The following is a 27,970-nucleotide window of genomic DNA, read 5'->3' on the forward strand; positions in this document are numbered from 1 at the left end:
GCTAAGGCTCTGCGCCTGTGGCTGGAAGGTAACCGGTTCGTATCCCACGGCCGGCAGAGGAATCCTACTCCATTGGGCCCCTGAGCAAGGCCCTTAACCCCGACTGCTCCAGGGGCACCGTATAAATGGCTGAAGCTGCGCTCTGACCCCAAGCGCTTCTCTCTCTGTCTGCCTCATGGAGAGCAAGTTGGGGTATGTGAAAAGACAAATTCCTAATACAAAGAAATTGTATATGGCCAATAAAGTGATCTTATCTTAAAATAAGGCGATAAGCTTGTCCTGATACAGATTCCTGTGGTTCTCCAATAAAAGTATCACACCAGAATTGTTGTGATCATTCATCTCTTATCTGTACTCTTGTTATCCAGTAATCAATCTAAATACATGCCTTCAATATCTACTGCCTGGCTTTCAACTAAAAATGTAATCTATTAAAAGGAACATGATGAAAAGCCTTCAGAAAAACAAAAAAAAAACCTAAAAGAATTAATTTAATTCCATCCACATTAAGGATCATTTCTATGTTCCACTGGTTTGGTTTGTAGTGCTGGGCTTTTGTACAACTTTGTTTTGATCTTTGGTGCCCTCTACTGTCAAGATAAAAAGTCAATGAAAAACCATAGGTACAAAGCAATATCCACTATTCACTTTACATTGTATTAACTTTTTATTTCTTGTGTAAAACATGATTTACAACTTTATAGATTCACTTTAAGTACCTTAATTCATCTGTGTGCCTCATAAAATCTACTGCCCAAAACACAAAGCTGCTATGGAGGCTGTCTAGTGTAACTTTAGTAACATTAGATTCTGTGCACTCTTCATAATTTAAACCAGTGATACCAGCCCCAGCTCTGGGGGATGACTGTGCCTGCAGGATTTTGTTTGCAGCTGAGCTCTTAATCTCTAGTGCTCACTGATGACTAGTTTAAATGATTACAATCATCTGCGTGTGGTATAGACTTTCAGGGACAGTGCTTTTGTACTCATTCTTACTATTACTTACCTACTTCAAGGGTAGTTTCCACAATCTTTGGCATAAAGAATTTTGAGCAGTCTCTCCTTAACACGATTACCCTTATTTTTGACTGAACAGCTTGATTGTTTATCAAGTAAAGACAAGACAGGTGGGAGTGACCGTGTATCGGACACTCCCACATTACATGTCAGGCAGCACACCTGAATGGGGTGAGTTCTGAAACCCAGCAAGGGGTACAAGCTCGATACCAGTTACTGGTGCTGTTTGACCTTTTAAGATCTGAAAGCAAATTTTATGTCCGAATAAGAAATTGAGAGCAATAAGAATTTACCTGGAGCAAAAATTAAGTAGTCCTGGACAATGCTGGGGGAACCTTGGGATTAAACTCCATTATTTCCTAGTCTAAAGCTATCCTAGCAATGATCACCCAGCTTTCCTTCTGTACTTGAAAAGCCTGGATTCAGCGATTTCCAGGTTATATATAACTCACTCTGAATTTTTTTTTACTAAAAGACCTTAATGGGCTTTTTCAGTTTGTCTTGATCTGGTGAAATAGTTTGTCATTTTTTAGAAATCTACAACTGTAACAGTGGCATAGTGACGTCTAAACTGGGATTTTCACAATGAACACTAATATTAATTTCTCATGATAAACCATGACCAGCAAGTACAACACTTTAGTATTTGTAGAAAGTCAATTCAGATCTACAGTATTGGGTCAATTAAACTGATGGTGCTGAACCTCTTTATTTTGAAGGAGCTGTTGGGTAATTAACATTCATTTAGAGCTGTAAACATCCTATCAACCTGCATAACTTTGACTTGAGTTCAGACATCTGTAGTGAAGTCAAGTCAAAATGTAAACCAATATCTTTCCTGTTTAAAAAGCAGGCAAATTTAAAGCTGAAAGGAATGAAAAAAACTCGATCGAAACTAAAGCTGGGAACTAAACCAACAGCAAGGATTTGGAAAACACTGAAGAAGAAAGAAACCACAGGTACAATTACAAATTTTGTAAGACTGTGTCTGCCAAATGGAACTTTTATAACTGATGACTGAAAAAATATGAAAGCTGTCAAGGAAAACCCCAAAATGTCTATCGGTGAAACTGGCAATACATTTCAGACTGCAGAGGTGAAGGTATCAAAATCCTTCACAGAAAACTGAGATTTCAGAATTTCAGAGGCTGCATCACAAGATGTAAACCTACCATCTGTACGCAGAACAAAATAAAACGGATAAGAATTTGCCCAGATTTATAATATGCCAGGAAGAGTTTTGAAACAAAGTTCTATGGACAAATAAGACCAAGGTAAACCTTTATTGAAGTGATGGAAAGTGCGGAGAAAGAAAGCTCCTACAGATGCTCCAAAGAACAGAACACCTCTTTATCTGTGAAACATAACGGAGGTGACTGGTACCAGTCTCCTTATCTTTATAGATGATGGACCTTATTATGGCAGTAGCAGAAGAAACTGAAACGTACAGAGACAACTGTCTGCTTTTCTAGAAGACTCCACAGCCGAAACATTGTGTCTCTTGACTTTTCCTTTCAGCATGGAATAAACCTTTACCCGTTCCTTAGCAGCCTACGCATGCTGACACAGCTACCTACTTGAACTTGCCTTTTCGAGAAGACAATACTACTGTATTTATAATTATTGGGAGAATTTCACCATGCAGAAGTACAATAACCCAAAACATCATCAAGGGGTCACACTGAGCATCAATTTTACATGCTGAAGAGCAAATTGAAGTAAGAACACCTTCCCTAAGAACAGGCAAACACTTAAGGTGACTGCAACAAAAGCTCAGCAAAGCATTTCACATGATTATGAAGAAACTCGCAAGTTAAATGAATCATGCAACCAAATACTGAATTTTACGCTCGTGTACTTTATATGTCCCTATATTTTCTGTCCTCACTGGGTTGAATACAAAGTATGCTCCCGTTTGAATATGATCAAAAGGCATGCGTGTAATTATCCCAAAAGTTTCTTCACGTCTTTCTTTCCAAACCAAACGAGAACTTTCAATGTGCGAGACCTAAAACTGGTTGATTTAGGAGTGTCTTTGTGCTGGAATTCCCCTAATGCTTTCAACAGGATCCACTTACACAACATCACCAAACTTTAAAACTGCCACCAGCAAGTTTTCACTGACTACAGACAGCTCTTTAAATTCTTCCCAGAATGACCATACAGGCCCGCATACTCTGAATTGTAATTAGACCAGAAAGGTCTAAAAGTTGATTAGTTACCCTTAAACAGGTTTAAATGAGGCACTGCATCTCTACTGAATTACTATTGTAGCTTAATTAACATGCATATGTATCTTCAATTGATTTTACAAGTCAGAAAATAATACATATTTTCTTATCAGGAGATAGACAAATAGTATATTGGAAAATTCAGGTAAACACAAAAGTATTTATGGCAAGATTTAAAAGGAACATCATAATTGTACTCCTCACATTCCACATAAAAAACTTTTTTATTGCCATAAAACATTTGTAAATTGGGTACTTAAGAATCATTATCCGAGATGATCAAAGACATTCATTCATGATTTATTGCATCATAAAGGCCATAAATCCTCTCCTGACACATTAGCAACACTAATTCTTCCATCTAAAGCAAACAAAGTATTTCCTTTGGCCACATCTGACCAATTGACTTTCTCCTCATTGAGTACTGATGGACTTACAACAATCCAACCATTGAATCTCTTTTCTTTTGCACCCATGGATTATGCTGGGACCTTATGAAAGTTATCTTTAACATCAAAATATGTTAAAGATAAAATAATCTGATAAAAATGTCAGTCTCTGAATTATTTGAGCACTTCCAGCATAAAAGGTTTTTAACATTGCCTGAACATACAGTATAGTGTTAAAAATGTTAAAAACGAGGTTTTCTTTGCACTGCTTGTATCACAAGAAACCGGTAAATACAGGTTGGCAAGATAAATGTTGAAGACATTGTATATCTAATCGTGAGACATTTTGTCTTTGAAAAAATGTTAGTCTTACTATAGTTCCTGCACATTTTTATTTTAACCATGATCTTTAATCCCTGCCTTAACAACCTTCCCTAAATTTTAAGGTGCTGGCAAAGAAGCTGCTGAACTGCAGCCCTCCACGACAAAGCATGTTTTACAGAAGCCTGCTTTTACCACAGCATAATGCAATGTGAAACCCCAACACATGCAGAAGGCCCTCCACACATTAGAAGAGAAGAGCCATCATCTGCACAAATACATCTCTGTAATGCAGTTAGGCTTCTGCACAAACAGCTTCTAGGAAGCATAAGACAGCACTCTGCTGCATTGCACATGTTCTGCTAAAAATCCTCAAGACCTCATGAATAGTTTAAAAGTTCAGAAAAAGAAAATTGCAGAGGTTGGTATGCAGACAGCCTCTTAAACTCCACTCCCTCAGGAATCTTGAAAGGAATCCTACTCCTGGCTCCTCAGGGGGGACTGCCCTGTGCATTACGAAGAATCAGCTATACATTTAAGAGTTAAGCTGTAAGTAAATTAAAGATCGAATACACCCTTTCAAAACAAGGTAGAAAAACAGGAGAGATGACAGGCACACTCAAACCATGAGAAACATTTTACTCTGAAGAGTATAAAATGATCAAAAAAGCATCAGTAAGAGGTGGAACAGCTGTGTACAGCACAAGGATAATGGCAGAAGGCTGCAGCAATTTAATCCAAGAGCCGTACCAGGGTTTTTTAGTACGACAGACGTCCAAATTAGACCGAGATCACCAAGGTTCTAACAGGAGAATTATATATCTGAAATTCAACCTATATCCATCATTATAAAAAAATTCAAAACAGTTCTGTAGCCTTTCAAGGACGTCTAAGGGGCCACTGACTGAAGTAGCAGAAGAACCACTGAAAAATATTGTGGACCGCAGATACACGTTCTGTATGTACCCTGATGGGCTCATCAACGGAAATATTGCGATAATGGTGCACAAAAATAACAGCAATCTTTGTTGCGAAACTTTACATCACACTCCACAAAACAGTGTCTGTTGCAATTCTCTGGCATACGGACAATTGTGCAGAAAAACCAAAATAAATTGAAAGCTTCATAACGGAGTTGAAGGTTAAAGTGTTGAAAACTCAACAGCAAGAGGTTTTAACAGAAATGTGCAGATAGCTCCTTGAAACACGGAACCTCTTCATCATGATTTTTTTTTTTAATTCTGTGAAACTTACAGCTCAGGTTACATAGATGTGGCACGAATAAACTTGCTCTTTAGCCCTTCAGTTCTGATGAAGCTGATTTGGAAGGTGGTAACACCACAGCACAAGTAGGCCATTATCTGATGTTTTGCACCCGTAGCTCATGAAAAACGGATTCCGGACTTGTGGCTTTTGCTGTATGGCTCTAGTTCTACCTTGACACTACCCGTGATCAATAAAAATGTACACGGCTAAAAAAATGGGAGGAAGGACTACTACAATACATGAATCACGGGATCAAAAGAACGCAGAGCACAGAGCGCAAAGAACAAAATGTTAAGATTTTATTTACAAAGCTTTTTTTTTTTGACTTACAGAAAGTAAAAATGTTGCTACAACCTTGATTTGTGCAACAGGCAGCCATTCGAAAACCATGGCTTGCCAATCACAGCCTTTCGTTCTCCCTGTTGCTATAGCAATAATCTTACCGAGAAAAACAAAAACCAATAAAGAAAACAAACCAAAAACCAAAAACAAAAACTAGGAGCCCCCAACAAAATATTAAAAACGCTGACCCCAACTAAACATTGTTACCAACAGTCCTCAAACAGGATCACGCTAGGGATTGACAGTAGAAATTGTGGAATGCTGGATGGAACGTTGCTCTTAAGAAGATTCTCCAATAAGTTCCGTAGCTGCACTTCCACAGGGTCAGTTCATCTGATACAATACAGTTCATTTGAGGGATGGATGAAAAGAAGGAAGAATAAAAGTAAGTTGTGGGGAGGGAGGGGACCAACTGGGCGTGTGCTCTTAATCGTCATCTTCATCGTCTTCGTCATCTGCCTCTCGCTTTCTCTTTTCGCCTTTGCCGCCTTGCTCTTCATCTGGAAAAAAAAAATGAAAGGAGTTACAGTTTCCCGGCAGGTCCCCAGTGCCAGCAGGAGGAACAGAGGAACTGAGCCTCATGCAGAGACCAGAAGGCTTATTAATATGAATGAGTGCAAAGACTTACAAAACCTAGTACAGAGAAATGGGGGCTTGTAGGTATTTTAGAATCTGTTTCATGAATTTTAAAACCCACATAATACTTTACTGCATCTTAAGGCTGTTTGCATGATTGCACAGTATGCTTTCGAAAAGCAAAGTCTAGTTTGCATGCAATCAAAATCCTTAAAATCATCCATTTTAAATCCCTGCTATAGAATAGGTTTTAACCATTCATTTAGACAGCTGTGGTTAACAATATAAAACAAGTTTAAAAAAAATCAGTGATAGAATTATCACCTTCGCACCCCTAATTCAAACTAGATATATATAGAGAGAGAAATGCAAAGTACTAATTTCAGCTTTAGAATGCCTTAAATCAGTTGTTAGTTTGAAAACTCAGTATAAAAGCTGTATTCACTGTGCAAATGAGTCACATACAGCCCTCACCAAGACAAAAAACTAAGCACAAGACCAGCCAAATCTGGTACAAAAGCTTTTTCCTTATGGAAAGTTTTTCCTCATTTACCGTTTAATGCAGAAATTCAATTCTGTGCATCTCTTTCCCTTTAACTTCACTTAAGGTAAGGAATAAAACAACCGCAATTTAAGAATCAGCCCCTTCTGCTTTTAAAACACTAGTTGTCTCTCTTCTAAGCCACTAAACTGTAAATTGTAGAAAACAATTCACCTTTTTTGTCAAAAGTGTTCAAGTAAACGTACATGCACATCTGTAGGATTCTATTGTGCATCAAAAAAATTCATAACACACTTCAGACAGCAGATTACAGAAAAGCATACTCATTTCAAACTCTGAACTCACCTTCATCCTCCTCTTCCTCATCGTCATCATCTTCATCATCTACCTCTCCATCCTGTCCGAAGTCTTCCTCCTGGAAGTCATGAGTTCAGTTAGATTGGAAGACCTGAGACTAACAGGAATGTTTCCCTGGATTGGGTTATTTTTCAGAATTAAAAATAAAAAAATTAGTGGGTTTTAAGACTTTTTTTCCATGGCTTTGAAAACGTTTGGCAATAATCAGTGCTTGCAGACAGACTGCACAACAGCACCTAGGTGTAGATACCAATAGTGCTGAAAATGTTTTAAACAAACTGCAATTTCAGTTAAGAGTTAATAAAGAGACAGAGAAGTGGTGGTAATTTCAAATGAGCATCAGTTTTTAAAAGTTTGTGTTAAGTGGAATGTCATCTTAACTAAAGACCTCGGTTCATTAACATAGCTGAACCGTTTTCCTCAAACTTTTAGTTTTCATTTTTTTTTAATTAAGAAAGTGAAAAACCTAGAAACCTGCTGTCCAGCCAAACTAACCGGTCCTGTGTCTGTATCTGCTTATATTTTCAAAAGCTGGTTTTGCTGAACACACTGCACCCTTCACAGAGGGTCCACAAGGTCAACATTAAAGAGATTTACAAATCTTTACAAATCCCAGGAAAGCACACGTTTCTTTACAATACATACACACACATATATATAAGAATGTACTGTAGGAATAATGAAAATAAGGAAAAAGAATATCCTCTGGTGTCAAAATAGATGCTGCTTGTAGAAAAAAATGCAGGGAATCTAGAAAACAGACAGTAGGTGGCAATAAAGGGGTAAATCACAAGGAAAAGTACCAAATCCCCCGTCTGTCAGTAAGAGAGCTGATCCACTTCATAGAACAAAAAAACGGAGGCCAAAGTACTGCTTTAGCACAGCCATAAAACATTACCCTCACAAACAAGACAGTGTAACTGTGCTTCCTTTAACCACAGTACATTTTTTACACTAACCTCTAAAAACAACTGCAGAAACGCACAAAACCTGGAAATGACATTAATCTACAAGTCCTTGGTCAATCCTGCAATGTGTTTATTAGTTCTGTTGTGTCCAACAAAGGAGACACGATCCAGGTGTGCATGAAGCTGGCTTGACAGACAGAAAGAACAGTCAATGCTATAAGAAAGGTGTGCCAAATACCCATAAAAGATATTCTTTCAGGGATAATAAGCATTTGTATTATCTCTGAAGGTCGACAGATAGGGCACAATAGTAAGCATTGCTGCCTCGCAGATCTGGGGACCTATGTTCAATTCTAGACCTCTGGTGCTGTCTGTGTGGAGTCTGTATGCTCTCCCCATGTTCATATGGGTTTCGTCTGGGTGCTGAGGTTACTTCCCACAGTCCCAAGACATATTGGTAGGTTAACTGGCTTCTGGGAAAATCGGCCCCAATGCGAGGTGTGTGCTCGTGTCTGTGAGTGCCCTGCGATGAATGGGGATCCTGTCCCAACCCTAAATAGGATGAAGTGGTTAGAAAATGGATGGATGGATTATCTCTGAATCTCACAACACTAAAGACAAATGTTTTTGGTAAGAATTCTTTCACTGCAAGCGAATCAGTACGTCAAATTCCCCAACTATGGAGTTACAGCACTCTTAAGTAAATGGACGATTAAACGAAAAACCGGACATAATGGAAAGCTTTGGCCCTGCTTCCTGTAGGTCCAACTAACCCAGGGGAGCTACAGGCCTCTGAACTTCTACACACTGCAACACAGTGCCAACTGCTTAGTTTCCAAAAATAAAAATAAAAACTTGTGAATTTTCTGTGTAAGTTGATCAGGTCCGGATGATTTTACAGGTTTGGCAGAACAGCTGGAGGAGTCATTTTAAATAAATGACTTTTCTTCTGCAGCTCAAAATGGAACTGGATGATGGAGTTTAACAACAAATTCAGTGTTCCGTTGCTTTTGACTCTGTGAATTCTTTTGACCATCCTTCACAGTCAAGAAAACAGAGCTGATCCGGCCCATGACACCATCGCCCATCGTTCTCATTTCCCCTTCACCCAAAGCTATCATATGGTTATCTGTACTTCATAACAAGGTGCATGAAACTCGAGACCACAAAACAGACAAACCATGCAACCCCTATACTTATTAAAAACTGTGTGCAGCTCAGCTGTGATTTGTATGTGTCGTGAGGGTGGTTATCCTGAACAGGGTGCCAAGACATGTTGTTAAAGTTTATAGCTCGGGAATCCTCAAGAAGTGGCTGATTAAGATTGTTAGGTCAATATGTTGCTGGCAACCAAGTGAGCATAATGGCTTCCTCTCACTTGTAACATTATGCTCTTAAACAAATACCTCTGACACCTTTGGGAATGCCAGAAATCATACAAGTGGACACAACTACTATGTCAACTATGCCTTTTTGTATTTATACTTGAATATATGTGGATCCATATATATTTACTTGTTTTTGAAAACATAATTGATAATTAAATATATGGCCAGATGGAGTTGTTTATTCCATGACCCATTTTTTTTTAAATAACAGTTACCTCACACGTGGAATGCCAACAATGAAGGAATAATACTGGAATAGAGAAAGTGTGATCCAAGCCACACCACTTCTCCGGAAGGTTTTTCTGAGCTTTCCGCCTCTGCCAGGCTTGCTTAAACCCTGCTATTTCAAACCCTCTTTCCATAGGGGATTTGAACGTGCAAGATTCCTGGAAATAATGCCATCATACTACTCTGGTACTGTGCTATGAAACCCATTAATGATACATAATGGCTATCCTACCTGCAGCTCTATATCTCTACTGCAGCCACTCTAAAGAATACGCTTTGACCCTACCTCCTCCTCTGCACTGACCTCCTCTTCATCATCCTCGCCTTCTCCTTCCTCTTCTTCATCCTCATCGTCCTCGTCTTCCTCTTCATCAAAATCCTCCTCCTCCCCATCTTCCTCCTCATCCTCTTCCTCCTCGCCCTCTGCTCCGGAGAGAGAAAAGGCATTATGGGTGTGACATGAGAATGCATGTTAAACCGCTCGCCAGCGTGGCACATATTCAGGCGCTGCCCTTTTACGGCAGTGACTTGGAACACTGATGCACATTTGCATAACTCGCATCAGTACCCTGCAAGCTAAATGAACAGCTGAATGGCCTAGTCTCATCATATCTAATTAATCACATGCCTCTTTTATTCGCTGTCCATCTCTGGTTTTACATACCGGCCTGATCTTATCTCAGAGTTTACTGGAAACCGAAATCCATCCAATTGCCCCAGTTGAGAGTATGCTGCACCAAACTGGTTTGATCTTTTTATTTTTTACACCTCAAGATCGGGAAAAATAACACTGTCAGACAAATTTCCAGTTGGTGTGAGTTTAAGGAAATATAAACCATCTAAAACGACTATCTATATGACCCAAGAAGCACAAAAAAGCATAAAGAACTGTGTATTAACAAATGCTACAATACAACCTCTCAAGTTATGCATTGTCTTACTTTAAGGGAACGTAGAGTTATTAGTCCAATAACCAAGAAGGTTGCCTTGAATTTGTAAGCTCTTGTAACTATATTCACCGCATAGTAGGCACAAATACACATCATACTCAGCCATCAGCCATATTACCCTGCAGCTCAAGACTGACTACCCACTGAGGGTCAGCAGCTGTGAGCCTGGATGGGAGACCTGGGGAAAACCTAAGGTTGCTGCTGGAAGAGGTGTTAGTGGGGCCAGTTTGGGGCGCTCACCCTGCAGTCTGTGTGGGTTCTAATGCCCCAGTATAGTGACAGGGACACTATATTGTAAAAAGGCGCTGTCCTTCGGATGGGACGTAAAACCGAGGTCCTGATTCTCTGTGGTCATTAAAAATCCCAGGGTGTTTCTCTAAAAGAGTAGGGGTGTTATCCTCGTTGTCCTTTGGCCTTTACCAATCACGGCCTCCTAATAATCCCCATCTATGTTCTCCTCCCCTGGTGTGTATCTGGTGTGTGATGAGCGTACTGGAGCACTATAGCTGCTGTCGCATCATCTTGGTGGGGCTGTACATTGGTGGTGGAGGGGAGTCCCCATTACCTGTAAAGTGCTTTGAGTAGAGTGTCTAGAAAAGTGCTATATAAGTGTAAGCAATTATTATTAATTATTATTATTAACTGTGCAGCAAGCGTCCAGTGCAACAGGGGTGCATTTTACCGCTTTTTCATAAATCTGGTTCTTAGGATTTTCGGCCTTTCAGGGCCAAAAAATCAGCCTCTCAACTAAACAGCGTCCCCGCGTGCAAACACCATCCTCCTTACTCGCAAACGCCCGCCCGACTCTGCGCCCGGCTCACCTTCGTCGTCCTCCTCGTCTACGCCGTCTCCGTCCACCTCGCCGTCCGAGTCGGACGCCTCCCGGTCTTCGAGGTCGTAGCCGTCCAGGTAAGTCAGCTGCGGCAGCAGTTTGAAGACGCTCTCCCGGTAGTCGTTCAGGTTCGTCACTTCACAGTTGAACAGGTCCAGGCTCTTCAGGTTGTCCAGCTTTTTCTAGTAGGAAGAGCACAGGACGACATGGGTTTTGCAAACTTCCTAATCAGCTAGAGCTTCCCCAGCAAACAATCTTACTTCCCTTGATGGAAGGAACACTGTGGGTCAAAAAGTCAATGAGAGAAAGTCTAATTATTTCGGGTGGTTAATACAAAACGCACAGCACTTGTGAATGTCTCACTGAAGTGACAAGTGGTGGCCTATTATTGCTTTCTTGCCCTTTGTTAAAGGATGATTTTAAACATCCTTTAAAAGAACAGACAAGTTTACCAAAAATTCACCCCGACTTTCAAATATCTCCCGATGGTTTTAAGAAAACGGGCCGCATTTGGGGTTCTTCGCTGGAGCCAAAAGCTTTGAAAATCACCCTGTAATGGCACAGTAATAAACAGGAATCGAGTGAACGGACCTCTCTCAGCACATCCACTTACCAAAGGCTCCAACGTGCTTATGTCTTTCAGTTTGTTCCCGCTTAGGTTTAGGTGTGTGAGGTTTGGGAGTTTCTCTGCTAAAACATCAAGGCCACCCGAAATTCTGTTATCACTGAGCTCCAGCTGAAAAAGAAGAAAGGACGGCTAAATTAACACAACTCTCAAAAAGCCAGCTGTGGCCTGTATGTCATCGTGCTGGCAATTCCACGGTGACTGATATTACTTTTTAAACAGTTTGTGTTAGAAGTCTCAGACGGCAACAAGATACTGTAACACTCTGCCTTTTGCTGGTGTATTACTGACATTGCAAGAATAAAGATTAAAACTGACCTTCTTTTTTATTTCGACTTTGTCTTTAAGCCTGAGCTGGAACACAACATTTCTACTCTAGGATTAGAAAGTGTAACAGCCGACTTGTGCATGAGGAGAGTGGATGTCATTTCATCGTGTCAGTCGTTTTTATTTCAAAGTAGTGCCTGACAGTGCAGTGACAGTCAACTCATTTAGTGGATTTAGTGTTTCAGCCTATTAAGAGTACAATCTTGTGATTTTTGTTTTTGTAAATATTACCCTCAAGACATAAGAACTGATATCAAATTCTAGGCTGCTGCACATTATGCTGTGAGACTGCTACAACGCAGCAAGACTGAATAAAAAAAATGTACAGATCAAATTTAATTTGAGTTGAGGGAATAACAAAACATGTCAACAGCTTTAGCAGGCTCGTTATAATAGGAAATTAATTCCGCTCATAATAGCACATACTAGAGAGCATAGATAAAATGATTCTCACTTCAGTTAATTTAAGAATAAGTACTGCACAAAATATTGTTTCTTATTCAATAGGCTATATGATGACTCACAGGGACTACAAATTTGTTAAATAAAAAAATCAATATATCTACCTTAGGAAGTCTACAACTATACAATCAACTCTGAAGTACAGAGTAGAGAGATATTTTAGCAGAGCAAAAAAATAATTACACAGCAATGTCTGTTTGTTGTATACACAGAGATTTCTCTCTAAAAAGATAAACTAATCCTCAAAGATGGTGTATTTTTCTAAATGTGATCAGAGGTGAACCACGTCAGGTGGATGCATTCTGTTATTGGCTTTATGCTGTATACTTGTATTGTATGTCTGTAACCGTATGTGCTCACAGAACCAAATTCTATGCAACTAGTTGTTATGGCTATAAAGCACTGAATTTGGTGCTCTACAGACTAAAGTAACAGGTGAAAAACCAAAACCAACTTGGTTTCTGAAACTAGCCTAAAAACATTTTATTGGCATTCTGGTATACTCTTCAACCTAACATTATTGATTAATAGTCCAATACTGTAAACATTAAAGATACCTAGATATCAATAACACTGCACATAGAAACCAGTGTAATCTTATTTAAAAATGAAAGTATGTCACAAAGACATCTTATGAAAACAAAACATAAAACACTGGAATGCATTAGAGAAAACATAAAAAGACTAATGATACTTCTGATAAAGACACGAGTCAATTTTTCCATACCTATTTCAAAATTACCAGCCCTTAATGATCCTAGTGCCTTCAACTTTCAGTCACCTGATTTCTGTGAATCGGTATTAAAAAAAAAACTACTCATTTCACTGTCTTTCCACTTTCCAAAAGTCAGCTGCCTACTGCTTTAAAACAATGTAAAGTTTACCTTCTTAAAACTTTACATGGCTGCACCAATATATGTGAATTTACAAAATAGGTTTGTGCTGTGTTTTGAGCCCCTTTACTAGTTTAGTAAATCATTATCAAGTCTAATGCAGTTTAAAGTCATCGATAGACCATGATTAAGCATCTTTATTTTGGGTTTGTAATATTGTATTAATTAGAAGTGAGCATTTACAGTCACATTAAAGATACTAGTCCTTTATTAAGTATGTTACATACAGTATTTGACTTCATACTATCAATCCAAGTCAGGGTTATGGAGGAGATGGAGCCTAATCCAACAAAGCAACAAACGCAAGGCTAAACACACCCTGAATACAAGGCCAAGCCTTTGAAGGGCACACATAGACACACATAGATACCCACTCACTCACACCAGGGCCAATTTTCCCAGAAACCAATTTACTTACCAGCATGTCTTTGAATTGTGGGAGGAAACCAGAGCAAACAAGAGGAAAACATAAAAACTCCACACAGATAGTACCTCAGGTCTGGAACTAAACATAGGCCTTCAACCCTGGAAGGCAGCAATGCTAACCACGGAGCCACTAGGTCGACCCATTTCATACGAATTTATCAATATCGAAATAGCCTTACCACAGATTATTACTAGACTTATTACAGCCAAACAATCCCCAACTTCAGATGGGACCATCAAATAAATGTGCAGGGACTTTTTAGACACAGTATATGATTGTGTGCATTTAGGAATGCCCGTCATCAAACATTTTGAAAGAATAATAACCATACTGGAAAAAAAGTGTTTCAAGGGGGAAATTGCTCATCCTTCTAAGCTAGCCTTCTGGAAATTCCTACTCCCATTTCAACGCTTGAAAGGGAACAACACTTTACCTTTTTTAATTTGCCGAGCTTGGGGAGGTTGGACACGGAGATTAAGCCAACGTTTATTAGGCTGAGGAATTCGAGGTTCACAAATTCTGCGGTGAGGCCCTCAATCTTGCCTTCATTGGACCTGCAGTTGTCTAGGACCAGTTCTCGTACCTGTCGGAAATAAGAAAGGAAGCCAGTGAAAAGAAAGAACCACCACAGAAGAACTGAAAAGACCAAGATGTGAGAATCTGAGTCAAACCTACTGTCAGAAACACGCACTGATCTCAATTGAACAGGAGTGCGGTCTCTACTTTTCTTGTAGCTCAGCAGACAAGCACACAGAATCGTATCTGTAGTTTCCCTTGTGTTCTCCTAGGTTTAATTCCAGCTAAACTCAGTTAAACCACTGCATCAGGCACAACACTGAAATTCAGATTAACATTAAAAGTCAATGGGTTTCTCCCAACCAGGACTGCAGCTGCACCATTCTGTTCATTTGATTGACTTGAGCCCCTAGACTATAAATAAAATATAAAATGCATCTTGTGGCATGGAAATGACACTTGGGCCATTATTCTAATTTCCACTGACAGTTTCTAAACAGCAAATGATAACTATAATCCATCTCCATATCCTACACCACCTACTCAAATTGCTTCATTTATGCAACATACGATGTAAAAAATGAATACCCAATTTAATATATTCTATACTATAAACAACTGAAAATTATTCAATATTAATCTCATAAGAGTGAATGAATTCCCACTTAAAAAGTAAATAACCTATTATACATACTTAATGAAAAATGCAATGGGTCATGCAATTAAACTGTAATACAGTTACAATTTGATATAGCCTAAATAAACATTTGAACACCCCACCACTTTAGTTAATGAACAAGTAATAGGTTTATTCCATGCTGAAAAGAGATTAAAGAAAACACAACATTTCAGCTGTGGAGCCTACACACCTGAAGAAGGCTCCATAGCCGAAACGTTGCGTTTTATTTCTTCTCTTTTCAGCATGGAATAAACCTATTACTTGTTCCTTTGCAGCCTACGCATGCTGACGCAGCTACCCAACTGAACCACTAATAAACCTATTACTTGATCATGAATAGCTTAGGATGGTTCAGACAGACTGAAATGGACAATTGTGTTTGCTGTCTCCCACACTAATATTGTTAGAAAATAGACTAAAACGTAATTGATCAAATGGGGTGAATCTTTTGTCTACATGCCATTGAAGATCATGAAGATGTTATTTAAGAGGAGAGACAAAAAATTAATACTCCAACAAATAGCATGTGTTGCATATTTAATGCCTCTCAGTACACATACAGGCATTGATATCTAAACATCTAGATTTTTTCAGCAATTAGTCCCACGAAAGTCATTGTGAGAATTGTTTACTATTAGAACCCTGGCAGAGTCATTAGATACTGAGAGTTCTGAGTAATAAAGTACTTTAAAAATGGATGTAGAGTAAACATGGACTAACTTGCTCGGTTCAGCCAATGAATTTGTTCAGCTGCACTTTGAAGAAATATCAAAATGGGGCATTTCATGGTTCGACTTAGTTTTGCACCTTTAAGGCACCTATGCCTTAATACTAAGAGCGCTGGAACAAGTAACACCCGAAGAAGGCTCCACAGCCGAAACGTGTTTTCTTTCTTCTCTTTTCAGCATGGAATAAACCCATTACTTGTTCCTTTGCAGCCTCCGCATGCTGACGCAGCTACCCACCTGAACCACTTTAGTTAATATCATGTCTGCCGTTTGTTTCAGGAACGCCTAATTCTCAATTCCAAAAAAGATTACCTGTTTACCAAGCAAGCTGTTTGAGCAATGGTTTTGGATCTTTGCACTGTACAGCTCCGACTCTCACATTCTCCTGTGAGGTGGTTATTGTCCTCAGAGGTTTGTTTCAAAACTTCCTTTGAAGGAATATACAATGTAAAGCCTTACAAAAATATTCACACTCTTGCACAGCTTTCACATTTTGTTGCTTTTAAGCTTGCAGTTATGACACTCTGAAGTACCAACAGATGTTATGTAAAAAACAACAAAAAAAATACCTATCACCCATCAATTCATTTTCTAACCAGTTTCTCCAATACAGGGTCACAGGGAAGCCGGAGCCCATCCCAATAAGCAACGGGCGCAAGTCAGGATACAGCCTGGATGGGACGCCACACACTCACACTAGGGCAATTTTCCCAGGTGCCACTTAACCTAAACCAGTAAGGCTTTGGATTATGGAAGGAAACGGGAGCACCCAGGGAAAACTCACACGAACAAGGGGAGAACATGTGAACTCCACACGGACAGCTCCCCAGGTTCAGAACTAAACCCAGGGCCCCCAGCGCTGAGAGGCAGCAACGCTAGCAACTAAACAGAAATTACTACAGAGTTCTGGCTAACAGAAAATGTCCATGAGTCAACAACATCCCAGTCATTCCAGAAAACTGGTCTGTATTTCAGAGTGGCCATCTGATCATGGAGGTTGCCACAAAGATTTTTAGTGATACTCCAAGCATGTGGCGAAAGATGGTGTGGCCTTTATGGACTAAATGCCAAGAGTTACATCCGGCACAGACTGATTGACTTAAGGAAGAATGGATGGAGCAAAGTACAGGCAAACACTAGAGGAAAACCTGTTTCATTCTGCTAAAGAATTAAAACCGAGGCTTTCTGGAGGACAATTATCCAAAATACAAGGCCAAAGCTACACTGGAGCATCTTAAAAATAATAAAGTTAATGTCTTCGAGTAGACTAGTCATTTTTTCTTTCTTCTCTGTGACACTTACTGTAACTTACCTAACCCTTGAAAGTCTTCAGTCTGAACATTCAGGTTTTGAATATAATATTAGGTTTAAAGAAATGCGTATACATCATTTTGTAATTTCATACAATTGGACACCATAAAGAGGTTCTGAATGTTTTTGCATGGCACTATAAAAACGCAGCAAATGATATTTCATTTAAACGTTGCACTCATGATAGCACATTTTTTTCCTTGACTAAGATTTTTAGACCTTGTTTATAAAAACCACATAATGTTGTAGTGGTTAATTAATTTGCAATACCAAGATGTAATACAATAAAATACATCAGAACAAATCACAGCATACAAAAGCGGTATAGCAGAATTGATTTGCCCTAATTTATCTAGATTCTGCTACACTTACACCGCCCCCCTATTCAATTATAAACATGAATCAATAATCATTTCTAAAACCTGGACCTTAAGACTTTCTCATTGAGTTTCTTCAGCCTTCATTCCTCAGTTTGACTTATGGAGAAATGTCTGTATTTTAAGATGAGGAAATAAGATGTTACTTGGACACACTAACACTACTCAGATTTGGTTTTGAAACTTCCTTCCATAGCACAGAGAGAAAATGTTCTGACCAGCAGTGCTCCCCACAATCTTTCCGTCCTGAAAAATGAAAGTAAGCTGATGTGTAATATTGGTTCAACCTTGTAGTGTATTTGCAGAAAGACAGCACTGTACACTTTTCACTGAGGTACTACATGTTTTTGATATCTGTCTCCTAAACATTACATTTGTCTCAGAAAATAAGAAAGTGTTTCTATACAACAAGTGTTTTTGCAACTGGTGTACCTTTGGACAGCTTCAAACATTTACAGCTACCGTGAAATTTTGGGAAAGTCACATAAGAAAAATAACTATATATACACACTATACGGTACATCCGTTTACTGCACTAATCAGTGAATTCAGTGTACGCCTGATACAGAGAGAAGTGCTAGTTAAAGCTTTCAAGTTGGTCAGAAATACAAAGAGGAGAATGTTGGTGCCTGAATATTTTTTTGTTTCTAAAATAAAAAGTTGATCACAAAAAAAACAGGGCATCGAAGCAAGAGCTCTGTGTTTCACTGTCATCATTCCTGCCATAAGGCAACTTTGCCCTTTGAAACAAACTCGGATAAACATGGCAATAAATTAGGTTTATAATGTTAATAATAATGTGTTTGAGGAGAGGAGTGTGAAAGACAAATTTTATATTCATGCAAACATGGCATGGTATGGAGGAGATTAAGAAACTACTCTAAAATAACCTGAAAGCACTGTCCAATCTCTAAAACTTTTAACTTGAATCCTGCAGTCTGAAGATGACTGAATGGTTTTTATTTGTCTTGCAAGGCAAGACGAAAAAAAAAACAATCATTGTATTTTCATCATTTACGCTTCCTAAATCCTGCTGTACAAACTTCCAAAAACAATCCTGGCAACAGAACAAATCAGATGATGTATCCTGAATACGTGAAGGCTTTCATCGTTAAGGAAACTTTTCAGCTGTAAAACTTTTCAGAAATTACTCGATTCATATGCTGGAATGGGCACACACAAGACTTAGGTAAATACAACACCTTTAGAGAAATGCACAGCACTTGCAAAAATATTACTGGAATTAATACTTTGTATTGGTAACTTACAGAAAAGTGCATTCATATTCTTTAGGAAAGATCAACTACTATTGTGTGACCTATAACTGCTTTATAGTTGTAAGACAACAGGGATGGAGACAGTTGTTTCTTGTCTGCTGGGAGTTCTGAACACACCCATCTTAAGCTTTGTTGTTGTAAGTGAGATACATTTGCACCACAACAGTGCAGGATAGTTTCTTAAAGCACCAGCTTCATGTCTGTTGATAGTGCTTTTGTGACCAGCTCTTAGCATTTCAATAACATCACTACTGTCCTGAATACCAAAACAACAGATCACACTCCATGGAGCCTGCAGCTCTTCTAGGACATCATCCTATTAAATAACTTGAAGCAAGAGTGACACATTACAGCCCTGTTCATCAAACTACATTTGGTCCACGATTTTAGATGAATTGCCCTTCTTTAGTTTCACCAGCTGCAACAACCAAATTATAGACTTACTGCTGCCACCTGCTGTGTAGGAGAATTACTGTACTTTTTAAAAAATGGTGTCATCTCTAAAAGACTCCCGCACAGCTTCATAAATTAACAATTACTTTATGTTCTTTGGTGTACTGTTCTACTTCACATCTATTAAGTTTGGAGAAAAAATGCTCCTAATGTCCTTAATTGTTTACCAATTAATTTAATATAATTTTCAAAAGAATCTAATACCTTCATTAATGAGAATTACACATGTAAAGAATAACAGTGATTTATAAGGATTGTGCATTCAACCCATCTGTCCTTGACTGCAAGTAGCTCATTGATCTAAGGATCTCATCCAGCCATTTCCTTGAAAGATGCAATGGTATCGGCTTTAATATTGCTGCAGAGCTCCAGACTCCTGTAACTCTCTGTGTAAAGAAGTGCGTCTATTTCTTCCCCTAAGTTTCTTTTGGACCGTCAGTCTTGAAGAAGTCCAGAGAGTTAACTGACTAAATCACTTTAAACATACAACAAATTGACTTATTTTGAGGCACACATTCAGTCATTAAGTCAAACTTGCAAGTTAAATGAAGTTCTTTACATCTCCTGTCTTTTACATGTTCACTGGGCATAAAATTGATCCATAGTTTTACCCATCAATAGTAGTCAATTAATATAAAATGCCAATAGATCAACTTACCTGCTCATTTATAGCACAAAGTGACCACACCCTGAATTTTAAGACCCCTAAAAAAACTGAGATTTGTGACTAAAGAAATTAGCTACACTAAGCAAAAACAGACTATTGTTCTAGCTCCGTGAACATGTGTATTCTTTTTAAGCCTCCCCGTTTTCTTAGGTTTAAAGGTGGTACAAAGTAATGTATAAAACACATTCAATACCCAAATTAAGGGAAATGTTATCCAGTTTTAATAATGCTTTTGAAATTTCAGGCGTTGTAACTTATATGCAACCAGTCCCAGAGTTCAATCAGCTTGTTGAGAGCTCTCAAAATTACAAATGTGTACCACATCCCTTTCATGAAAACTATAGTCGTCAGTGCCGAAATGCACGAATAATTGTAACAAAAGCGACTCTTTTTATACTTGCACATATCAGGAAAATAAGTGGAAAGGAGATTTGTTATTTAATGAATTTGTTGGAACAAACTAAGGTTTTCAGTGTACAATGAGAAAATATTCGACGTGAGTGTATAAATATTCTAAACGGTGAGTTCGCCTTGTAGAGTGAACTTTTCTAGACAAAAGCACGTAGAAACTTAACGTGGTAATACCAATAAAAAGCGTTCTTGTTTACTGTGGAAAGGCAAACGAGGTGAATTACGCATAATAAGCCTTGGCCTACTGAGTGCATGCGTTCGTGCTCTTCACCGTGTGCCTGTGCTGCAGTGACTGGAGGCAATGATTTGTGTTCCCAGCCATTGCCCTTTTAAGAGCCAGAGCGCTGTTGTCGGGGTTGCAGAGAGAATCCGTCAGCCCGCCATCAAACATCAGCATCGCTGAGGATTGACCGCCTCGTCTTTATTTTTCAATAAAAAACATCAAAACGACTTATTTATCGCCTCCGAACAAAAACATCCGAATAATAATAAACGTGACTGAGCAGAAATATCGTATCTTGGTGCGAGTGCGAATGACGAAGAAGTCGTTTTAAACGGAAATTAGGAGGACAAAGATGGAGAAAGTTCCTTTCTCCGAGGGCTTCAAAGACGGCAGGGCGACAACATGGCGATTCCCGAGCGACTGTACACCGAGCTTTTCCGAGCAGTGGGGAAAAGAAGCGGAATAACTTTTCTGCATTGATTTAAAACACCCTTTTCACCTGCAAAGTTAGATTGAACACTTCATAAAACCAAAAGATACGCTCGTATTAAAACTTCACCTTTAACATTTTTGAAACGTGTTATTCGTCTTGCATGTGTTGGTTGAAGCGTGGGTTTTTTTTGCCACCTGGGTGCTGTTCTTGCTAGTCTTGTAACTGAATATTGCGAGGCTGCAGTATATTTTGCCGTGAAATCAAAGTATTTTGCTTTAAATCAAGAAAAACAACATTAATCTCGCTCACCGGATTTGTATTTTTAATGGGTAGTAATATGGCGGGAACTGTGCACTACTTTTTACATAAATCGTTAACGCTTTATTGAGGTCTTGTGTAAAGAAATGGTATTTTTCAGTAGGTTATTGTGGAAGAATGTAACCTAAATACCGTTTTTTTCTTTAAAATGTGTAACATGTAATTATTGCTGGAAAGATTTAACCTCGAAGGAAAATAAAAACGGTTTGCAACTTTGGGTTCTCGGCTTGAAACAAACGTGCATTTAGATTTTTTGGTGGGGGGAGTGTGATTTAAGTATTTTTTTCTTCGATTTTGGTTCTTTTGGGGCGTTGAAAGCAAACACGTTAAACCAACCCCGGCTGCTTCTCAATTTAGGATTATGAATAACCCTGCACCGTACTTCTTTAGAGCAGACTACTTATTTCAGCGCTACACCAGCGAGGTTTATTTAAAAAACTGCTTTGTAATAAAGGGCGCCCCATTTCATGCTGTTACAAATATGGCTACCGAGCCTTCTGTAAAAATAAACCTTTAACAAAAAAAAACTAATAAATCAATTTTATCTATGCATCGATAAAAAAAGAAGCAGCCCTCCCGCTATACGGCCAAGTAAAAGTTACCCTTTATCACACGAGCGAGGGAGCAACACGGAGACAAGAGGCTCCGAAACGGTTAAAGGCAACGACTGCAACAATAATACTAAATACTGTACAACCAAGCCTCCGAAACTATTTGGTTATGTAGCTCTGTAAGATTTAACCACCTCGATAAAGCCTAATACGGAAACTTGAGCAGTAATTTATCAGTTATTAAATAATAATAAAAAACTAAACCCATGTGGTCACCATTACACAGGTCATCACCAGGAAAGCAGAAAAAGTAACAAACTAAGGTTTGAAAAAGCAGCTCTTACATCAGATGGGGTCCTGTTCCTCAGCTCTAAGTGGATCCTCTTTTTCATGTCCATCTTCCCCTTTAAAAGTTTTTTTTTCCTCTTGGGTTTTTAAGGATTTTTGATTCAGTCCAAAACGCAGAGAGATGCCTTAATGGAGGGAGAATATGGGACTGTATAATGAAGTGAGCCAAACGCCAAGTTACTCAGGGAGAGGAGAAACCATGGAGGGAAATGGGACTGAAACACATATATACTCAATACTGCCGCCGCCGGCCAGAGACGCCCATTGCAGTTAAACAGGCAATGCAGAGTCACTGACTGACCTGTTGTCATACTCCCGAACATGACGTTGCCAAAGGCATTTCATTCATTATTGTAGTTTTCTTACCAGGGACAATTTCTCTCTTTTGAATTAAGGTAAAACGCATAGCTATGAGTGACTGTGCACTCTTACACTATTTAATTGTGTGTACAAATAAAATCATTTCAGATACGATTTGCTTTCGTGTTTAAACCGTGCTGCGTAAAATTGTATTATTAGTTATTTTGTATTTCCGTTAAAAGTAATAAACTGTAGCAGTGTAGGTTGTTTTATCAACAGGTTTACTATACTGTGATTTCCATTAATGATGGCGACAAGGTTTGTGTAGTGTAGCATACTAATATCACCCAAACATTAATCCAGTTGTTTAGAGATAGATGGCCTGGTACAAAATTATTATATAATTCTTAGAAAGCCTACCTTGTTTTCTTAAAGCCGTTGACGTGCTTTAAGTTGCTTAATAAAAATATACAATAAACGTTGAGGGGAATAACATTTATTTTTTATAAGTACATAAAAAAATTGTATTGTCTCCATAGCAATGACCAAAGGAACAAATGTAAAATTATTTTTCAGAAATGCAAGGATGAATTTCTGAGAGAAAGTACTTTTTCAGAGGAGACTGAAAGGAGAGAATAGGGAGTTGTGTTGTTAAATAACTTCAAGAATGTGGTAGACCTTGTTAAAAAATTGCATTTTTTATTATTATTGTTATTATTATAATCATCATCATCAAAGATAAATAATAGCCTTATTATACAAGTAATCTGGAGCTGGATTTCTGAGTGGTCTGTTAATTCCAAACTATGATCTTTACAAAAGGTGCTGTGTTGCTTTTAACCCTTTCAGAGCCTGGCTGTACTGAATAGGCCCCTTGTACAATGTGTCAGCTATTCATCATTCACAGCCATGAAGAAAAAATATGGGCTCTGTTTGTTTTACCACTTTATCCTTAAATACGTGACAGAGAATGCGTATATACTGGCACAACCTTGGGAGCTCGGTGCTTTGACAGAAAAAATAAAGTGAAAGTTTTTTTTAGATTTGGGCTTTGAATACTATATTATGCCAAGCAATATTGCTACAATTTCACATTGCACAGATTCACACTAATAAGTATTCACATTCTGTCTCTGCAATCAGTTTGCTCATTAGAACCTTTCACTCAGCAGTGTGAAGGAACGGTTAGGGTTCAGGACCTCTAATTAGAAAGCTGTGGATTCAAATCCTAGGTGTAGCGTTGCTGTTGTAATCCTGAGTGAGGTGCATCACTGAAGGTTACTCCAGAAAAATGCCCAGCTGTATAAATGGGTACTCTACAGGTTTTCACTATAATCAAGAGCTTGTTTCTTTCGTTCATTTATCTGGTTAAATAAAGGTGTGTTTTCTGCTTCTTAGTAGAATGAAGGGTTTCTGATTAAATCAATAAACTGATGAATATTCAATACATTTAGAAGAGGTATCTTATTTTTAATTTATATTGAAACATTTGTCTAGATAAGATAGTTTAGAACAAATTCTCATTTGCAAGGCCTGCTTGAAGACATTGTTAAACTCTGATCTAGACCAAGCGACTCTTGGTGTCTTTTATAAGTTCATCGCATGCCCTCGAAAGATAAATTCTTTTACTCTTAAGGTTTGTTAGGGGTTCCTCTGAATGTTAATCCGTCGTATTTCATTTTAACATTCATCTTTTCAACAAACAGCCTATTTGTTTTTATTTTTTGGTTTGATGCTCTACAGATTGCACTAATGTATGAGCACAGAAAATAACAGAGTGGAGCTTCTGGTAATTTAAGAGCCACGACAAATTATATGATAGAGGGGCCATTATTCAGGGAAATGCAACATGCAATGTGATTTGGAACGTTCTGCTCTCCACATATTGTCTAAACCCAAAATGTCTCTGGAAAAAAAAAAGAAAAAAACAGACGCCCTTTTGGAATTCCTGACAACTCGTATCATCTTTGTTGTTGTCCAATTGCGTAATATCTGTGAGGCTTTACTTATGTCATCTTCTGATATAAAGACCTGTACATTGCCCTTGTTGCCTACAACTGTCAAAAACCTGGCCCCTAGACATCATAAGAACATGATCAATTCTAGGACATGAGCATGAGCAGATCCGTCTGGCTGGAAGAACCTCACTTTCAGTTCAGATATGTTGCAGAAATCCTGTGTCACACAGCCAGACTACCACTGCCCATCATATTTTTGAAATGTAGGTCCTCTTGTCTACATATGCTGGCCTCCCTGGCCCAGCAGTGGTCCCCCAGGCAAAGTTTGGGAAACCAAACTTTTGGATACAGCTTTACTTGCAGGTTTCTATACTGGAATATGTGTGTGCAGCTTTTAAGAGTCAGGGATGTACTTTGCCTCCCTGAGCTGTCATTTAGCTTTTATCACATTCATCTCCCCTCTCTTTCACTGTGAAATACACAAATGTTTTGACAGGTAAAAATTCTTTTTCCAAAGCAAAAGAATCATTTTGATATGTTTTGCATGATCATTGCAAGGCTACTGAGGCCCTGCAGTTTTATAGATTATCCATACTGTATGTAGTTCATCCTGAACCATCAAAGGTCTTTTTTTTCCTTTAGACCTGGCAAAGAAATGCTCTCCCCTCTGAAATAAGAAAGCCTTCTTGGCTGAATGTTATATTCACTTCACACAGAATAAGGAGCAACATTTGAAAGAGGCGCACTGACACAACTGCTAAATGTTCTTGTATGACAGGACAAATCTCCAACATGTCAATCGAAGCACAAAATGAAAACACCCTGTGGAAGGGTGGAAAAAAAAAATAAAGCATACAATCGGTACACATTTTTCATTCTGAAGAGTGTAGGTGAACAGTGTTTTCAATAAAGACCATTTCTGATGTTTGGATTGTTTTTCAGATGGAAAATGATATTATTTTGTTTTGACAGAAGCATTTTGCCTCAAATCCCTCCTCCACAGGAAAAATGTAGGTACCTTATTTTTAAGAAAGTTATCAGGTTGATTTTGTATGGAATGATACATTTGTTTAACATTTATACCATGTTCTTAACATTTTTTACATGTTCTTTACCATTTGAATCTTTATTATTTTGTTAATATGGCTGGATCACATACTCAGTTCATTAACAGTGTATTTGTATGCAGATTTATAACATTAAACGTGTTACATATAAATCTGTGTAAAAAACAAGTAAAGATGAATTCCATGTGAAACACAGACAAGAGAAACATAATGTTTCAGCTGTACAGCCTTCATCATACATGAAGAAGGTTCTACATCAGAAAGATGGTGTTTCTCCTTTCTGTTTTTCAGCATGGAATTAACCTTTACTTATTCCCTTACAGCCTACATATGCTGACGCAGCTCTCCACTTGAGCACATACATGGGTTACCTAACCTTATACTGTATATATACAGTATAGATAAAAGTTTTGCCATAGTTACTGTAAAAAAAACATGTGAAGGCACAGCTGTTCGGACCATGGGTTATAGATGTTATATCCCCAAGGAATGTAGCAATAATTAGAGCAGATCCAGCTTTCGATAATACTAAGCCTTGTTTTCATTTACAGTTAAAATACTTCCAATATTATTAATTCTTATCCATGCTATAATGCTATAATCTAAATTCATACAATATGCACATGTTGTCTTCTTTTTCAGATGTTCTTATCTCAAGGGATGTGTACAGATAAAATCCTAATTTAAATGTTGATTTTTGCATGTCTTCTGAATCTGGACTACATTCTACCCTGAGACAAAATTAGTGATGGGCTGAGAGGTACAGTATTACTAATATCACTGTGTAATTTTACAAGATATGAAAACTGTTACGATGACATAAAAGTGGAGCACAGGAATTTCCACGAGGGTTTCAGATTGAGAAATTAATTAGCTGATTGATTGAACTCCTGCTGTCTAAGGCTTCTCACAATCAGATCTTCACAATTTCGAATGCTAATGCTTTTCTCTAGATTAAAATGCCATATAGGGTCAAAGAATTCTGTTACCAGCCCACAAAGAGAACAGCTCCAACAGTTACTTTGGTTCAACCCGAGAAACCTTTATCACCTGGTCTCAGGTAGCATTGCACAGGGAATCTGGAAATGTCCATTTCAAGCACTTCCAGGAAAGCAGAGCTAATTTCAACCATTTAACCAGTCACAGCTTTTCAACACAATACTTTTGGCCGCTTTCCATCAGCTAGAGTCTCTGGCAACCAGGAAGGTGCCATGAAATGACACCTTTGGAGCTTGTGGATGGCAGATGGGTTGAACACTTCTTTCGTTCCATAAGTATGCTTATTATTCGTAAGGAAATCTCCACAGTTAATTGGGGACTCCCAACGTGTAGCTTCTTTTGTGCAGCTAGCAAATGTTCTTTAGATAGCCCTTAAACAGTCTCTTCTGGGATGAGATTTTCACTTCTTTTAACGAAAAAGTACCTAAAATAGAATGAAAATGGCACAGACTCATTTCTAAAGGAAAAAAATGTATTCCAAAAGTAAGCCTCATGAACTAATGGTTTACTTCATCTACACAGTATTTTTGCTATTTTATATAAACCCAGAAAATTTAGTACAATCCATCCATCCATTTTCTATCCGCTTTATCCAATACAGGGTTGTAAGTGTAGCGGAGCTAGTGTGGTGACGTCAGCGCCCTCACTGCGTGTAGCAGGGTCCTCAGCTGCCTGGGCTGGGGGAGGTCTCCTTTAGCTCACGTGGTTGGTGCCCTGTTGCGTTACGCCGGAGACCCGGGTTCGCGCCCCAGGTGTGGGGGACGGAACGGGTGGCGGGGGGCACGACCCTGCGCGGAACCATGACTATCACATAAGGGAGCCAGAGCCTATCCCTGCAAGCAGTGGACACAATGCCGGATACACCCTGGATGGGATGCCAGCCCATCACAGGACACAAACACACACTCACACCAGGGCCAGCAATTTAAACTACCAGTAGGTCTTTGGACTGTGGGAGGAAACCCGAGCACCCAGAGGAAACCCAAACAAATGCGAAGAGAACATACAAACTCCACACAGATAGCACACCTGGTCCGAAAGGGAACCCAGGACCCATCGCTGTGAGGCAGCAAGGCTACAGTACCGGTCCATGTAATATAATGATATTAAAATTGTGAAAAAAAAAACATCAAAGGAGTTCAAATCTGTCCGTGTACAAGAATGATAACACAATGATAGAGTTTCCCAAACACACTCAGGCTTTCCTTTGAAAAGGTGCAAGAAGTCTCTTGTAAACAGAAATACACTGTCACTTATCACATTTGCAACTTAGAACTGGCAGGTGGGTTAAATGTTTAAAATAATTCTTACCT

At 38.7% G+C, this 27,970-nt stretch overlaps 1 protein-coding gene across 2 annotated transcripts; it reads right to left on the reverse strand.

Moving 5' to 3' along the window:
* Nucleotides 1-5,503: 5,503 nt before the first annotated feature.
* Nucleotides 5,504-22,576, reverse strand: anp32b (acidic nuclear phosphoprotein 32 family member B). Of its 2 annotated transcripts, none has more exons than XM_088929358.1 (7): nucleotides 22,330-22,576; nucleotides 14,475-14,624; nucleotides 11,921-12,043; nucleotides 11,297-11,489; nucleotides 9,812-9,948; nucleotides 6,990-7,059; nucleotides 5,504-6,066 (listed from the first exon to the last, which is right to left on the reverse strand). In XM_088929358.1, the coding sequence occupies exons 1-7, from the start codon at nucleotides 22,381-22,383 to the stop codon at nucleotides 5,993-5,995; spliced, it is 801 nt and encodes a 266-aa protein (XP_088785484.1). In that variant the 5' UTR covers nucleotides 22,384-22,576; the 3' UTR covers nucleotides 5,504-5,992. The 2 variants fall into 2 exon arrangements, with proteins under 2 accessions (XP_088785484.1, XP_088785573.1); XM_088929447.1 differs by having other exon boundaries at nucleotides 9,830-9,948; nucleotides 22,330-22,573.
* Between the last annotated feature and the right edge of the window lie 5,394 nt (nucleotides 22,577-27,970).

This window comes from Atractosteus spatula, chromosome 1 (genome assembly GCF_055471065.1).
Source record: "Atractosteus spatula isolate fAtrSpa1 chromosome 1, fAtrSpa1.hap1, whole genome shotgun sequence".
Lineage (NCBI taxonomy): Eukaryota > Metazoa > Chordata > Actinopteri > Semionotiformes > Lepisosteidae > Atractosteus > Atractosteus spatula.

What these genes read in the sequence shown, in the direction of transcription:
- anp32b (XM_088929358.1), bottom strand. Translation starts at nt 22,383, where the DNA reads ATGGACATGAAAAAGAGGATCCACTTAGAGCTGAGGAACAGGACCCCA. An exon ending in GGAACAGGACCCCATCTGAT is followed by an intron (nt 14,625 to 22,329) that starts GTAAGAGCTGCT and finishes TATTTCCGACAG; the next exon opens with GTACGAGAACTGGTCCTAGA. An exon ending in TGAGGAAGAGGAGGATGAAG is followed by an intron (nt 6,067 to 6,989) that starts GTGAGTTCAGAG and finishes TTTTTTTTCCAG; the next exon opens with ATGAAGAGCAAGGCGGCAAA.